At 44.9% G+C, this 16319-nt stretch overlaps 2 protein-coding genes across 7 annotated transcripts in view; both read left to right on the top strand.

Moving 5' to 3' along the window:
* The window catches only part of SIRT5 (sirtuin 5), a 32082-nt gene extending 24795 nt beyond the window's left edge, over positions 1 to 7287 (top strand). For 5 of the 6 annotated variants that reach the window (XM_053250844.1, XM_053250842.1, XM_053250846.1 and 2 more), the window contains 3 exons: positions 3841 to 3958; positions 4512 to 4627; positions 6710 to 7287. In XM_053250844.1, the coding sequence (XP_053106819.1) occupies positions 3841 to 3958; positions 4512 to 4627; positions 6710 to 6785 (310 nt within the window). In that variant the 3' untranslated portion in view covers positions 6786 to 7287. The remainder of the gene's footprint in view (positions 1 to 3840; positions 3959 to 4511; positions 4628 to 6709) is intronic. The other variant, XM_053250845.1, reaches the window with a different exon arrangement.
* A 1993-nt stretch (positions 7288 to 9280) lies between these two features.
* Positions 9281 to 16155, top strand: NOL7 (nucleolar protein 7). The gene is made up of 8 exons (XM_053250848.1): positions 9281 to 9579; positions 10677 to 10737; positions 11930 to 11988; positions 12881 to 12927; positions 13380 to 13461; positions 14431 to 14549; positions 14637 to 14714; positions 15953 to 16155. Exons 1-8 carry the CDS (start codon positions 9413 to 9415, stop codon positions 15994 to 15996), a joined length of 657 nt encoding a protein of 218 aa, XP_053106823.1. The 5' UTR covers positions 9281 to 9412; the 3' UTR covers positions 15997 to 16155.
* Positions 16156 to 16319: the final 164 nt, after the last annotated feature.

The raw sequence follows: 16319 nt of genomic DNA, 5'->3' as shown, positions 1-16319 counted from the left end.
GTGAGCTTGCGCAGGCATGCGTGGCTTCGCTCAGCAACCCTGCAGACAGACATGAAGGAGAAAGTCGAGTCCTTGCCATTTGACGGCAAAGGCTTATTCCATGAGGACACGGACACGTCAATGGAGACGTTGAAAAAATCTAAATTCACTGCCCGCACCTTTATGGTGCCTTCGAGCGGTTCCAGCTCAACTGCAAGGAGCCGCACTTATTATCAGAGAAAGAGTGATCGGTATCGGGACCGCAAAGAATACCGAAAGCAATTCAGACCTTACCAACGCGGTAAGGGCTTTAACCAAAAACAAAAAGGAAAAACAGCTCGTCAAGGCGACAAGGACGCTTCCAGCAAGAGCTTTTGACGGGACTGTTCGTCCACTGCATCAGTTTTGCAGCAGCCAATTAAGTCCAACGCTACAATCCAGGACCCACTACATCGGCCCTGTAGTTGCCAGGATCAACATCAAACTGGCAAGCCATGCGCCAGCATGGCACAACATAACATCCGACCGGTGGGTACTAAGAATAGTGCAGACTGGATATGCGTTGGAGTTCGAGACAAGGCCTCCCTTCTCTGGACTGGTCTATATGCCGGCCACAGAGGTGTTGCGGGAGGAGGTCAAGGTGCTGCTGGAGAAACAGGCGATCACGCGGGTGCAATGGGCGAACAGACTGACTGGCTACTATTCCCGGTATTTTCAGATACCAAAGAGAGACGGTGGAATAAGAGCCATAATGGACCTGAGGGGGCTCAACCTCTTCATTCGGACCAGGAAATTCAGAATGGTGACGCTGCAGGGAATTCTGCCTCTGCTGGTGAACGAACAGTGAGCAGTTACTCTGGATCTCAAGGACGCTTATTTTCATATCGGGATACAGGAGAGTCACCGCAAGTTCCTCCGGTTTACAGTAGGGGCACAGATCTATCAATATGTGGTGCTTCCATTTGGACTTTCTACTGCGCCCAGAGTGTTCACAAAGGTGATGGTGGTGGTTGTAGCCCACCTACGAACTCAGGGCTTGAGGCTGTATCCGTATTTAGACGATTGGCTCGTGGTGAGCCACGACAGGAGTTTACTTACCCGCCAAGTGCAGATGCTGCTAGCCTTATTGGAGTGCCTCGGCATCAATGTGAATTGGAAGAAGTCGAGACTCGAACCCATGACTCGAGTGAACTTCATCGGAGCGGTGCTGGACTTGGAATTGGCCAGGGCGTTCTTACCTGCGGAAAGAATTACCCAAATGCATGAACTCATACGTCACTTTCAGAGGACTCCACGGCAGCCAGCGGTTCAAATCCAGCGGATGTTGGGTTTGATGGCATCATGCACCGCAACGGTGTCACACACGCGCCTCCACATGCGCACATTGCAGCATTGGTTTCTCCACAACTTCCGACCCAATGTGGATGGCCAGAATATGCACTTGACATTACCACATGTCCTCGCCAGCCTGGGGTGGTGGCTAGACATGGGCAATTTGGGCAAAGGAGTCGAGTTTGTGTCCAAGGAGCCCACCTCCCGGATAATGACAGATGCCTCGATGGCGGGCTGGGGTGCGCATTGCGCCAGCGTATGCGTGCAGGGGACATGGACCCAGTTGCAGAGACTTCAGCATATAAATTACTTGGAGCTATTGGCTGTGTTCCAGGGCCTAAGGGCATTCGAACCTATGATAAGGGGACGAGCAGTACAGCTGGAGTTAGACAACACGACGGCGATTGCCTACCTCAACCATCAAGGGGGGACAGTGTCACTGTCTCTTTGCCTACTTGCGAGAAAAATATGGGACTGGTGCATTCAACATTCAATTCACCCGGTGGCAATACACATAAAGGGTGTAGACAACTGCTTGGCCGACAGGCTCAGCAGGGACATCAGTTTCAACCAAAGACACGAGTGGGAAATCAACCCGATGTATCTCGACAGGGTGTTCGAGATCTGGGGGGTCCCATCGATAGACTTATTTGCCACGGTTGCCAACAAAAAGTGTGTCAATTATTGTTCGCGTGCGGGCATAGGCCAAGGATCCCTGGGGGATGCTTTTCAACGGGCCTGGAAGACGGGACTGTTATATCTTTTTCCCGCGCTGCCGTTAATGGGCCGTGTGGTTGCGCAGATATTGCGGGACCAAACGAAATGCATACTTCTGGCTCCATGGTGGCCGCGCCAGCCGTGGTTTGCCTCACTTCTGGGAATGTCTCATTCAGTGTTCCACAAGTTCCCCAAGGCTCCAAACCTGTTACAAAGAGAACACGGAAAGGTGTTACACCCCGATGTGCACTCTCTCAAGCTGACCGCTTGGAGAATCAACTATTAAACAACATCTTACTAAACAGTAGGCGTGCGTCGACAAGACGCAGTTATGCCTGCAAGTGGAACCGCTTCAAGAGTTATATGAGGGGGAAGAGTGTCACGCCATTGCGTGCGACCCCTCGGGATGTGCTACGTTACCTGACATCGCTCAAACTGAGTGGATTGGCGAATGTCTCCATTAAGCTGCATTTGGCTGCAATCTCGTCAAAGCACAGGGGATGGGATGGGTCCACGGTTTTCTCCCACCCGGAATGTAAACGTTTCCTGAAGGGTGTTAATAACCTTTACCCGCCTGTGCGCAGCCCAATGGAGCAATGGAGTCTGTCTTTAGTACTCTCTGCCCTAACGGAGGCACCTTTTGAGCCACTGGCGACTGTTCCACTGAAGTTTCTGACCTTGAAGGTGGCATTCTTGGTAGCCATTACATCGGCTAAGAGAGTGAGCGAGATGACGGCCCTGCGGATGGATAGACCCTACACTCAATTCTATCCACACAAGGTTGTGATGCGTCTCGATCCGAGATTCCTGCCGAAGGTGGTAACAGATTTCCACTTAAATCAAGACATAGTGCTACCAACTTTTTTCAGTAGTCCGGAGACGGACTTAGAGAAGGCCCTCCACACGTTGGACGTGCGTAGATCACTCCTATACTATTTGGAGAGAACTCATGACTTTAGGAAGAGTAAAAAGCTTTTTCTCTCCTTCCGGGGGCGTAGCAAGGGCCGTCCAATCTCTCGCCAGAGACTTGCTCACTGGCTAGTGGAACTGATTTTCCTCGCCTATAAAAGCCAGAAGATAACACCGCCAAAGACGGTTCGGGCTCACTCTACTAGGGCCTACGCAACGTCTGCGGCACATCTGTCAGGCATTAAAATGGCAGATGTCTGCCTGGCGGCGACATGGTCATCGCATCTACCATTCGTAAAGCATTATGCTCTGGATCTGCGGATGGCTAGGGAGGCGAATTTTGGAAGATCAGTGTTGAAACGTGTGTTGGCATAGCTGGGGGTCATCTGCACCCGCCTCCTTATGGGGTAGCTTGCTAAACACCCAGTTCTTATGGATACAATGGATCACAATCCAGATAAACAGTTTGCTTACCTGTAACTTATGATCTGGATGTGATCCGTTGTATTCATAAGTCCCTCTCAGCCGGCCCCGCTGCAGAATGCCTGGACTAGTGGATGCTGGTGTACGGATCGTCACTTATATGGCGGTCTGCGAGAAATCTGAAGGAGAGGCGCCCCAACCGTCGATTCCAACGGAAGCTGCAAGGCACGTGCAGATGGGCGGGGCGCGAAGAGGAGCTAGCTAGTCAGCCCGGGAGCTCCCTGCGCAGGCGCAGAAACCCAGTTCTTATGAATACAACAGATCACATCCAGATCATAAGTTACAGGTAAGCAACCTGTTTTACCTTGATATGATTACTGACTTCATAGTAAATTAACTGAAGATTTCTAATTGTTTTACTTTGCAGCTTTACTTCTGGTTTGAGGTATAATTTCACCATATCTTTTTTATTTTTAACAGATGTGAAGACTGCAGTGGCCTCTTGCGCCCTCATGTTGTGTGGTTTGGAGAAACTTTGGATTCTGATATCCTTACAGAGGTTGAAAAAGAGCTTGAGATTTGTGACCTTTGTTTGGTAGTAAGTGATATATTGGTTTTCTGCTTCTAATGCTTGAAGGTTTATAACTTTAACTTTAACTGCATGTCAGGGAAGGATGCTGATGGTAATTATGAAATGTAACATTATTCACAATACTTCACAACACTGATATATAACATAAAGGGCAAAGAATGTAAAATGTGTTCTGTGCACACCTCTACCAACATGTTTGAGTTGGGGAACAACACATGGACGTGTACTCCTGTACGAGCTTTCCACTCTCTTCTTTTTCAATGTTAGCCATAGTGTAGTGTTATGTCTGCAACCTGTCTGTGGTTAATGGTAACTACAGTTAGATTTAGATTGAGGGTGGTTTGGAAACTCAAGTTAAACTTTCCATCATTATTGCTGAAAAGGGGAAAGAAGTAGGGATGAACTCGTCGTGTTTTCTTGATCTCTGGTTTAAGAAGTTAGGAGATGTGATGTCTGTATTGGGCCAAAAATGTGGGTAAGTTTACTTAATACTTGAGCTCAGTCATTGTGTTGGTGCCTTTGGCTGTATAATGTGTGTGTGCTCTCTCTCCTCTCTCAGGTTGGCACCTCTTCTATAGTATATCCTGCTGCTATGTTTGCTCCTCAGGTCTCTGCCAGAGGAGTGCCAGTTGCAGAATTCAACATGCAAAGCACTCCAGCTACAGAAAGATTCAGGTAAAATGCTAATTTATTTTGTTACTGAGAGAGCTTCATTAATGTTAATATAACAATTGAAATGTTTATCACAGAAGTCAATGCCATTCCCTAATTTGCATCCTAATCTACAGACCAGTGAATTTGAAGCACCTGCCTTGAAGCCTGGTTAGCAGTATAGAAGCCAGTGGGATAATCTATATATTTAATTCTTTTAGGCACACCCATCGCTAATCCCATGCCTGGCAGTTCTCACAAGAGAGCTGCCCATGAGTGGCGGGGCGGGGGGTGGTGTGGGCAGCGGCCAGTGAATGGCCGGGGCGGGGAGGCAGGGAGAAGAAAGCTGATGGGTGGCCTTGAGTGGCAGGTAGGCCTAGCAGGCGGGCGGTTATGACCTGTGGGTGGCCAGTTGGAGCGGCTGTGACCGGTGGCTGGAGTGGCTTCAGCGGCCGTAACCGGGCCCAGCCGACAGGCGGCCACCATGACCAGAGCAGCAAATGGTGGGTGGCCGAAGTAGCCACGAATGGCAGGTGGGCCTGGCAGGCGGGCAGATGCAGTGGCTGTGGGCAGGGGGAGAAGAAGAGGGGTGGCTGGGAAGAATGCAGTGGGGGTGGCAACCAAAAAAGTGGCGGCGTGGGGCCTGTTTGGGCCTTTGTGCATGTGCGGTGGCCAGTTTTTTTGGTGGCCAGTTTTAATTTAAAAACAAAAACAAAACAAATGGCCGCCGAGCATGTGCAAATGTCTGCGAGGCACTGGGCCATGTCAGGCCTCGTAGAGGCCATTTGCACATGCACGGTGGCCTCCAAAATGGCCATCGCGCCGATATACGGCTGCCCGGATGGGCCACGGCGGCTTTGTGAGAGGCAAGCGGCAGGAGGGGGAACGCTTGTGGAAACACACACACACCCCCACAGCCTACAGGAAGCCCCCCGAAGGGGCTGAAGGTAAAAATAAAAAAAAATTGCAGACGTGCGGGGGTTTGGTTCCGGTCTGGATGAAACTGGGGGGGGGGTTCGGTTCGACCCTGAACCGGTTCCACACATCCCTAAATAGAATGCCATTTTAACCTGTTTCAGGCTCGGAACGACACTGTTCCAACCCAGAACTTTCCGGGCAGGCAGTGGGGGGAGGGGGCTGAGGACGGGCAGTACCTTTTAGAAGTTGTTGTTAGCAGTGATAGTCAGAGGAGCTGCGATGCTTCTTGGACTATCGCTGCTAACAGCAACTTTTAAAGGTACCTATCGCTCCTACCCCCCACCACTGGCCACCTGGAACAGTGTTCCAGGTCGGAACGGGGTTGTTCCATAGGGATAACCTCATTCTGCCGGTTGTGCCGACGGAACGTTCCAGCGCTTTGTGTTCTGTTCCGGGCTCAGAACAGAATGTAAAATGTGTTCTGTGCACATCTCTACCAACATTACATTTTTAAGATTTGCTGTGCTGGCAAAAAGCTCATCTTCCTTTCTAGTAGCTTTGAGGTTAATAGTAGCTAAAGATAAGATTTGTATTTCATGTTAGTATGTACTTATGTACTTAGGTTTCTTATAATGTGAGATCCATTTTTCAAGGCTGATTTAAAAACATACAAGACTGGTGCAAATAATACTCTGTGGAAAGGATGCGCCCCCCTCCCCCGCCCCTGTATGCAGGGGCACCACTCTCTGTGGGAGGAGAGTATTTTGTCTGTATTTCTATTATGTATTTTACACTCACTCATTCACTCAGGGAGAGACTCTAATTGTGTGAGGGGGCAGTTTGTCTGTAATTCTAACCCTTGCTCCCCCCTCCAACACAAAAAGGAAGAGGTGCCCCTGCATGCTGGGGTGGGGATGTTACCATGGTTGCATCCCTGTACACCCCCCCACCCCCGGCACTCTTCAGCATGCCCAGATCTGGCTCCCAGATGCAGGAATGTGACTAGTTGTTGTCGTCGTCCTTGGTGATGGAGAATATGACATGTGGGTTTATGGTGCATGCACATCCACACCATCTGTGGTGAGCTAGGAGGATAGAATATTGTTTAAACCACCCAGAAATTATTGCAAATCTGTTGTGATGTTTGATGAAATATTATTTATGTCTTGAATTTTGTGCTTCTTTCAGGTTCCATTTTCCAGGGCCCTGTGGTACCACCCTGCCCCCAGCAATTGCTCGCCATAAAATGGAAATCATCTCGTGAATATTCACTGCAAGCACAGAAGAATCTGATTGCTAATTTCAACAGGGTGTCTATACAAGAGGACCGGACCTTGCATAAAACAGTCTACATATGATTGGGAAACTGGATCTGAGGATGGCACTGAACAAAACAAATCATGAGTCCCTGATTGATTACAAGAAAGAGCAAAGGACAAGAATTATTATGAATTGGGACATTGGAAAAATTGTTACAGTTTTTCTAACAAAAACGTGTGTGAAATAAAATATTAACTGTTCCAAGTGTAGTATCATAGTAGTGCTAAGAGGACACTGGTGCTCCTATCTGTCAGACTGTATCTCTGATGAATCATAAACTCAGAGGGATGACTCTGTGACTACATGACTTGCAAAATAATGTTCTAAAGTTGCTCTAAAATTCTGAAAATGGTAAGCAAGCAAATGAATGCTCACATTAGGATTTTTTAGGAACACAATAAAACAAGGTTGTCCTGCTTATTAGACAGGGCACTCCTAGAAAAGGTTTCATGTGTCAGAGTACACATTTCTTTGTGGTTATTGGTATGAGTAATTGAAGGTACAAAAGCAGCAGCATCTGTTTGCATAGTATACATGCTTTTCACAATTCATATGAATGTTGCATTTCTGTATTCATGGGTTTACTTATTAGTCTTTGAATTCTCTTTGCTGCTGCTGCATTAGTGCATCAATTTAACTTATTTTAGTGCCTTATTTCAAAACTATTTTGCTGATCAAACTGTGAGGTTGTGTGCTGATAAATCTCAAGACAAAGTGCTGCAATGATTTGTTTACATCTGTTAATTGTAGAAACAGAATAGGGGTGCATATTGTGTTACTGTGGAACAAAAGTGCTAACTTTTTGGCTTGAGCACAGTCCTTGAGTTTCCATCTTGTAATACCTAAAGTGCGTGTATAACTTCGGCATCTATGTAGCACTCTGAACTCCATATGAATGTGTATAAGAATCGAAGCTCCTGCTTATAATTTTTAGAAGGTCCTCTCTAAACTTCATCCCGCACTAAAATCTGCTCTGCTGGCTATGCTCACTGGAAGCTTTGCTATTGACAAAGGAAAATGTATTCTTAGTAGTACAAGGGATGCAGGTTTTCCTGAACCTTGGCCACCCCCCCCTTGGGCCATAGCAATAGGAAAATTAGTTTTGAAATTTCAACCTCCTAGTCTGTTCTCAAAAACAGACAATTTAAACACATATTTGAAATTAGGTAATATGCAAATACATTTTTGAATGAAAGGCTAACCTTAGTTTAGTAATTCCTTTGACTAGCCAAAATAATCAGAAATGTGGATTTTAAAAAACAGAATTATATTTGAGCAAATAATGTGAAGGGTTATTTCTTGAGAAGATTCTAGTAGGTGCAACGGGACAGGGCTAGCTAGGGAAGAAGGGGCCGCGTCCTCTCCTCTCCCCAGCAACCCCTGAGAGTGAGTGAGTTGATGAAGAAAATAGCGGGGGGGTGTCTTGCTGCCCCCTCCCTATTTTTTTGAACCTGTCTGCTCAACTATAGCTACACCCCTAAGGTGCACTTGCAGAAGAGGCGTCCTCTTCTCTGCAGCTCTTAAACCCCCACGAGTCTTCTCGTATAGAAATAGCTGCTTCGGGGTGTATTGGGTGGGGGATATTTTTGAGGGGAGCCGTACAGTGACTGTAACATTCCCTTCTTTCTAGGGTTCATAGGGCAATGGAGAAGGGTTAACGCTGGCCCGATTCAGACTTGTTTTAACGTCCCAATTGCTTTTACACGCAATTGGAAGAACTGCCAAAAGGGGGGGGGGGGAGCCCTATTGAACTCGGGGTTTCTTCTGAGTAATCGGGTTGTCGTCGGTGACAGTGTTTACATAGCTCATATAATATAAATCCGGCCTGGATGATAGCCTCCCAGATTCTGGTTTCAGCTGAAGCTACGGTACTTCTCCACGCTCGAATCCCTCGCCCTCCCCCACCCCATTGAGATGACTTCAGTTTATGCCATCTGGCGTGGTGGGGGCGGTCGTAGCAGGAGCTCCGCGCGTCGCCTCGACGGCTGCTTCGCGGCCTGTTCAGCGCTCGAGGCTTCCTGCCCCCCGGATCACTATCCGCCTCCCTCCTCGTATTGAGTGAGGGGCTTTCAGACTAGGGGCAGCTGCATTAGTATGTATGTAGTTACAGCACACGCTCCAAAATCTCATGGATCACCTTAAAAGATAGCTCACACGGCTCTTTGCTGCTTCTGCTGTAACCACAAATATACATCATCATCATCATTATTATTATTATTTTAAAGATGCTAGAGGCGGCGCCTCTCCTGGGGGTGGTGGTGGTGGAATCTCCCTGGATTAGCGCCTCACGCTGGAGCGCACACGCAATTGCAACCCGGCTTTCAGAGTCTCGAGGCAGCGGGCGGAAGCGCGTGAACTTGTTTGTACCATAGAGACAGAGAACGAAGTCGCTTCTCAAATGGAAAGTATCCACTGGCCCCATGTTGCTAGGCGCGGGGTTGCCATGTGACGGGCTCGACGAAAGCCTCCCGTTTCTCTTCCGGCTTTTTTCGCTTCCTGTTTGGGGACTCTTCCGCTCCAGGCTACTTCCGGTCACGGGGTGAAAAGTCAGTCGGAGGTTGATGAAGGAAGATGACGGCAAGAAGGGTCCGCGGGATGCCGGCGGGGAAAACAGCTGCTGTGGCCGCCACTTCGGAAGAAGAAGAAGAAAGCGACGATGCCCCAGAGGAGGTGACCTTTGAAAGCGCGCGAGTCGCGGCCGAGGATGCGCGACGGTTGGCTGGGGAGCGCGCGCGCAGGTAAGGCAAGGACTCGAATTTCGCCGCTAGACCGAATTGCCGCCGCGCTTCGCACTTGGGGCGGCCGCGGTTATAGGAGGTGGGGCGCCGCCAAGAAACGGGAGGCGCTCCGATGGGGAAACAAAGGCCACCAGGAAGTGGTCGGCAACGAAGCTCAGCTGACACAAAGCGATTGTTTTACACGCGTGGGAAAGTAGCGCTAGAGGGCAGCTATGACTATCCTGGCCGTGGCGGAAGTTTGGAGGGGATGGACACTGAGAGTCTGCAAGGAATCTGTTGACTGCCTCACCCAGTCTCATTAACAGGCCCACTTAGAGTGTACAGTTGGACCAGGTTTATGGAAGTGTGCAGAGGTGGTTCCTAAGTGATGGTGTGCTGATGCTACTATTTATTGGAAATCCAGGTGATTAATAAAGGAATACTTACAGTGTGCCTGAGGCAGTGATCATGCCTATATAGATAGAACTAACATGCAATAAGTTGTAAGAGTTAAATGTTGCCTCATGTAGCCCCACATCTTTACAGGAGTAACTTGACATTTAGGTTTCTCTGAAGATTTTACAGTAAAACCTTGTTGGGTGCTGAAAGTTCATATGTTCTCCTATTCAGATTACAAATGATATTAAATATACAATTTTTGTTCAAACACCAGTATTTGTTTCTTCTTTAGTTGGGATATTTAGTTGGAATATGATCACAGTTGTGACACTTGTGATCATGTAAACAAGCATCCTTTTCTTGCTCTCTTCTTTCTTTTTCAAATGTGTACATAGAGAAGAAGCCACCTAATGGCACAGCAGGGAAGCAACCTGCCTAAAGAGCAGGAGGCTATTGGTTCGAATCCCCGCTGGTGTGTTTCTCAGAATATGGGGAACTCCGATATTGGGCAGCAGCTATATAGGAAGATGCTGAAAGGCATCATCTCATACTGCACAGGAGAAGGCAATGGTAAACCCCTCCTGTATCCTACCAAGAAAACCACATGGTTCTGTGGTTGCCAGGAATCAACACTGACTCAACAGCACAATCGTTCCTTTCCTACCTAGAGAAGACTCTGTGCAATCACTCAAAATGTTCTTCCCACTTTGTTTCCTTAGAGAAAAAGCTATCTTGAAAGAAAAGAGACGACACAGAGAAGAACTATTTAAGGAACAAAAGGTAATAATGCTTCACTTCCTTGTCTCTACTTCTTGGGCTGTTTTATATGTTACATTGTTTAGTGTGTATCAATATCCCCCACACTACAAAAGCTTCACACACTGCCCCCCCCACTTGTTCAACACAAGGCTGAGACTGTCTAATTAATATTAAGTTCAAGGTGCTATATGAGGAATCTCTAAACCTTTTGTAAACTAGAAAAGTAGGTGCAAGTTAACTTTGATTCATCCAAATCTCAAAAAAAATAAGGCCATACTTAATAATAGATCTACTTTTTTATAGATGCTGCTCCTTTTTTTGTTTCTTTAAGTTGCTTGCTGAGGAGTGTTTTTAAAATAAAAGCGTGTGAAACATGTCTCTATCTTCAATTGGTGAGACTTCTTACAGCTTCGGTACTTTTTTAAAGACAACTATTTCACTGTATTTTATTCATCTGTATTTTGTATCCTCATTTTGTTTGTGGCAGCTTATGATATATACATAGGATTCAACATTTGCTCTCTGTTCAAAACTCTAGTACCCTCCCAAAACAGTGATTCAGTAAAAGGTATTGTTGGATACATATGCTATTATAAGCTGCCGCAAACAAAGTGAAGGGGCAGGATAATTTCTCGTTGCCATTTCCCCACCTTTTCCTCTTTGTCCATAATAAAATATTACTTTCTTTCCCTTCCCACCTCACTCAGTTCAACATGTTTGTTTCATAAGGTATTTGGGAGAATCAGCTTGCATATGGTTATAGGACGTTTGTATTAATAAACAATGTTTTAAAAAATTGTCTTGTTAGATCAGACAAAAGTTCCATCTGATCCAATGTCCTTCTCAACAATGGCCAACCAGATGCCTCTGGGCTGTGTATAAGCAGGATATGATGGTAATATCCTATTTTCTGTCCCCAGCAGAATCTTAGTTGACAGGGACACATTGCCTTGGATTTTAACTTGAGCCACAACCTTGTGCATACACTGGCAGTTGATCTTTCAGCAGCAAAAAATTATTTTCAGGTGAAACCTTTTTCCCTTTCCCACTATAAATGTTGTTAGGCACCAATCTGTCCACTCCTATACATGTTAGCAACAATTAAGCTTTCAGTTGAAGACTAGATGTGTGATTACTGCTGTCCAGAGTGATAGTCTAGTAAAAAGTAGTTTGCTAGAAACATGGACTGTCAAAAGCTATTTATTCTGTTTAGAAAAGAAAGTTGCTTCCTGAAAATGTGTTAGAAGAGTTGGCATCATCAACAAAGAATAGGTAAGCAAAAGATGTTCTAGTACAGATTTTTATTATTTTATTTATTTATTTATTTTAACATATTTGTATACCACCCAAAACCCAAGTCTCTTGGCGGTTTACAACAAAACAATAAAAACCAATAAAAAGGTTACAACAATTTAAAATTTAAAAGGTTAAAACTATTAAATCAAACTATTAAAACAGTATCTAATTAAAAGTTTGGGTGAACAAATGTGTCTTGACTGCCTTTTAAAAAGTTCTTAGAGACAGGGAGGCTCTTGCTTCAGCAGGTGTGTTTCAAAGCTTCGGGGCAGCAATGGAGAAGGCCCATCCCCAAGTAGCCACCAGATGAGCCGGTGGCAACTGCAGATGAACCAATGAGTGTTCCAGCTTCAGTACGATTGAACTGTGTGCTGCCTTTGGCTGTAGTTCAGAAAAATATAACTAACCTCAATGTAGCCATCTAGCTTTTTTCTTTAAAAAGCAACCTGTTCCCTCAATTGCATGACAAGCCACTTTTGAAACCCAAAAGTGTGGTGTGGTGTTTAGGTTTCTTTTTGCTTGTGAAGTGGCAGGTCACTGTTAATGGGGAAAGAACAGGAGTCTCATGGGGCTTAGGCATATCTCCTGCACAAAAGAGATCTGGATTATGGCAAAAACTTCAAAGTGCTTCTGTTAATAGCAAATGTGTAGGGATGGGGTGGATTCTTTTGTCTTCAGACATCTGCAAAAGCCTTCCAGATGCATTTTTTAAATTAAACTCATGATGGGCAAGCAAGTCTGTCTATATTAGCAATGTAACTGTTTTTTAAAATGTCCATATTTTAATTACCCCCCTATTAACTTGTGCCATTGCTGGATACATGAATGGTTGTCAAGATGTTCTTCATTAATATTTTCCTAAATATAGTTATTATTTCCTTAGTGAAAACAAGCCATCTGACACACCAGAGCAAGGTATGTGTAAAACCCTGTTCAATATTAAAAACCTTTACTGTGCACTGTGCATAATACATGGATTATATGATAACTGGGATGAACTGTATCAGATAGTGCCAGTGAAATACAACATTGGCCATTACTAGTAGAGATACTAAGTTTTTCACTTTGTCGGGTTCATGTTTTGCTGTTGTGTTTGTCACTTTTCCTTCCCTCAAAAAGCTTGTATAGTAAAAACAGTTCATAATGGACATCTTTAGCCACTTAAATGTGTCTAAACTGGTGTACTTCTGTTAACAGGTATTTCTGGAGTCCCTAATTTATATCCTTGTGCCAGTGGTTTATATTTCAAAAGGCTGTAAAATATTCCTAGAATGTACTTGCAACTAGCTGAAATATACTTTCTTTGCTTCTATGTGGTCTTTGTTGACAGCAGTTGTGAAATCTTGAAAATATCAAATTGCTTATAGATCAAGATGTTCAGTCTGAAAGTGAAAATGAGAGAGCAGAACATACAGTGGAAGACAGTGAAGAGGAAATATTGGGAACCAAGTATGGTTGAGCAATTCTTTCTTAGTATGTCTTATCTTATTGGGAGAAAAGCTTATTGATTTGGTATCACTAGCTGAGCAGGGCTGTTCTCATGTGCTTAACCCCCTTGCCAGATAGTATAAGCCATGTTAGACAAGGATCAAGAGAATAGGTGGTAGGCCACACCACTCCAAGCAGCTTGTCAGCATCCTCAGGAGTAATATGTAACTAATCTAGCCTAACCACATAAGCGGAGCTCCTGGACACTTCCACATCAGACACTGCCATCGAAGTCGGCCCGAATAAGAGAGATTGAACTCAAAAATATCACAGTGGACAATTGATGGTTCTAAATCCTGATTCAGGTTAGAGGGGGCATGTTCTAGCTCTCTCACAACCCTGAACAATCCGCTGGACAGGAGTATGTCAGCTAGACATTCAGATTTGTCTTGAGCAATTTTTGCAATAGCACAGCCTTGAGAACATGCCACATTCATGTGTTATTGATTTAACACATACTACCCACCCAAAATCTGTCTCTGGGTGCTTTATAATATTTTCATTGGCCACACATACACCACCCATGTGGAGGAAACTGTTTACATGAAGGAAAGGCCCATGTTAGCATGACCCAGGTACTGACCTAGTGGCAGCACCACATACTTCAAGGCTGGGAACTGTGGGGTGCCATCACGTGTGCACCAGTCATCAGAACTGGGATAGATAGAGAGTAAGGTGATGCTCATTAAGTAATACCTTCTTGAACTATGAAAAGCTAGTTCTTCAAATGCAATAGATTAGTTTTGACTCTGATCCCAAGTGAAATTAACTATGCGTCCTCTTGATGATGGAAATAATAGGAACATGAAAATAGCACATTTGATCAAATGCAAGGAAGTAGAGAAGTGCTTGACTCCAGCTTGGCAAATGTAACTCTGCTGAAGCAAGATGCATTGTAATGCAGCTTGTAACCTTCCGCTTCATCACTAGACTCCAGGAAAGCTATCGGGCTGTGCGGTTAAAAGATCAGGACTTAAACAGGCAGCAGCAAGCAGCAAAAGAGTTTGTACAAAGGCACCTCTATGGAGCAGGCAGCAACCGAACAACTGGTAAAGTTCCTTTGCTGGACGCATTTGTAGAACTTCTAGATTCAGTTACATGCATAGTTTGATCAAATGACTTTTTTGCCATTTCAGCAAATGAGTTTTTTTCTGTTGGAAACAAGAAGCGAGCAGTTAAAAAAGCTGCATTCCAGTTTGTGAATAGTTCTTGGGGTAAGTTTACATTTTGTGTGGGGAGTGGGGAAACTGACTGTGGCATGAATAAAATCCCATGATTCACATGGCAAGATGCTGTCCATAAGAATTTAAATTTGTCTTCCGGAAGCTGCTGCTTTGCCCAAGTGTCTTAATGTCAAGCTTGACACTAAATAACCCACTAGCTGACATGATTGACAGTGTTATGGAGCCGTAATGCTGCAGCCCTGACATTGTTCAGAAAAAGCAGTGGTGCAGGTGTCCGCCCACCCCCGCTTGCTGCAATGCACGAGTGCTGCTTGTAGCATCTCTGTTTCTGAATAATGTCGGGACCTCATTCAAAGCCTTTAGCAGCCCCAGGTTGCAGTGTTGTGGCTGCATAACTCTGCGTATCATATCAGCCACTGTCTTTAATGGAAAGCTTGGCCAAGAACAAATCTTACAGTATTTCTGTTAAAGGCTTCATCACTTCTGTTCCTCCTTGGGTATTGCTTCCACTTAGAAAAAGTGCACTATTAAGTGTGACAAAGGTGCATGTGCTGAAACTGTCACAGGACACACTTGCTTTACACAGAAGTGATAATTAGGCAAACCGTCTGAAGTTCTCCTAAGGCATCTTGCTTTCTGACTACAGGTGATGCTGGTTGGGACAAGTTAATTTAAGCTGGTGGCATTATTTGATGGCATTACAGGGCCAGCAAGTTCCTGAGCAGAGGTACTTGTGGCACTATTACACTATGCAGTGCTTTATAGGGCTCAAAATGCTTCATCCTTTCTCAGTAATTCTTATGGTAACCCTGAAGGTAGACAAGTATTGTCCAAATATTGCAGATAAAGGGGCTAAAGCTGGGAAATCATTTATTTAATCCTTGGATGATGTGTGAGCTCTGAACCAGGCATATTCCAGACCATATACTTTGTTTCTATATAACAAGTATTGATTTATGCATTTCTGGACCCTAGTCTTGTATCATTTGGACCTAACTTTCCAATTGAAATTCTGCTGTTCCAATGAAATTCCTATTTCATATTAGCAGTCTTAATTTTTACAATGGTAGTAACTGAAAGACTTGTTTACTAGAAAACAAATTTGCATTACATTTAATCCCCATCTGTACAGTAACTAAAAATCAAAAGTGAATATCTGTGATTGTTCATAGTGAACGGAAGAGATGGTAGGGGCACAATCTGGCTTGAGTATGATTAGTTTCTCAAGTCACACTTCACTTAACTGCCTGCCTTTCTGCTCACCTCAGGTAAAATGAAAAAACAAAAAGCAAGACAGTTTACAAAGTGGTAGATCTCTTCAAAAAAGGCAACCACCTGAAGAGTAACTTGGCTACATTTTGACCAGTGCCAGAAAACTGACCAAGATAAAACGGCTTCTAACTTTACATTGCACAAATCTGTATTCAAGTTCCCCCCCCACCCCTTCAGAAATAAAGAATTGTTACATTGACATCTCAGATAATTTATGCTGTAAATAAGCACTTCCTTAATTATATTTAAACTTTGCCATTTGCGTGCTCCCAGGAGATGGGTTGGTTTGAAAAGGGGCTTCTAAGGCTAGTTCTCAAACTGAATTTTGTAGGTGCTGCATACTGAATGCTTACACCTTGAAAC

This window comes from Hemicordylus capensis, chromosome 4 (assembly GCF_027244095.1).
Source record: "Hemicordylus capensis ecotype Gifberg chromosome 4, rHemCap1.1.pri, whole genome shotgun sequence".
NCBI classification, from domain to species: Eukaryota; Metazoa; Chordata; class Lepidosauria; order Squamata; family Cordylidae; genus Hemicordylus; species Hemicordylus capensis.
The sequence above is the reverse complement of the archived record's forward strand: the minus strand, read 5'-3'. Positions and strand labels throughout refer to the sequence as shown.

Coding starts and splice junctions, on each gene's coding strand:
- NOL7 (XM_053250848.1), top strand. CDS start 9,413: ATGACGGCAAGAAGGGTCCGCGGGATGCCGGCGGGGAAAACAGCTGCT. Junction 10,738..11,929: donor AACTATTTAAGGAACAAAAG/GTAATAATGCTT, acceptor TATTCTGTTTAG/AAAAGAAAGTTGCTTCCTGA. Junction 14,550..14,636: donor AGGCAGCAACCGAACAACTG/GTAAAGTTCCTT, acceptor TTGCCATTTCAG/CAAATGAGTTTTTTTCTGTT.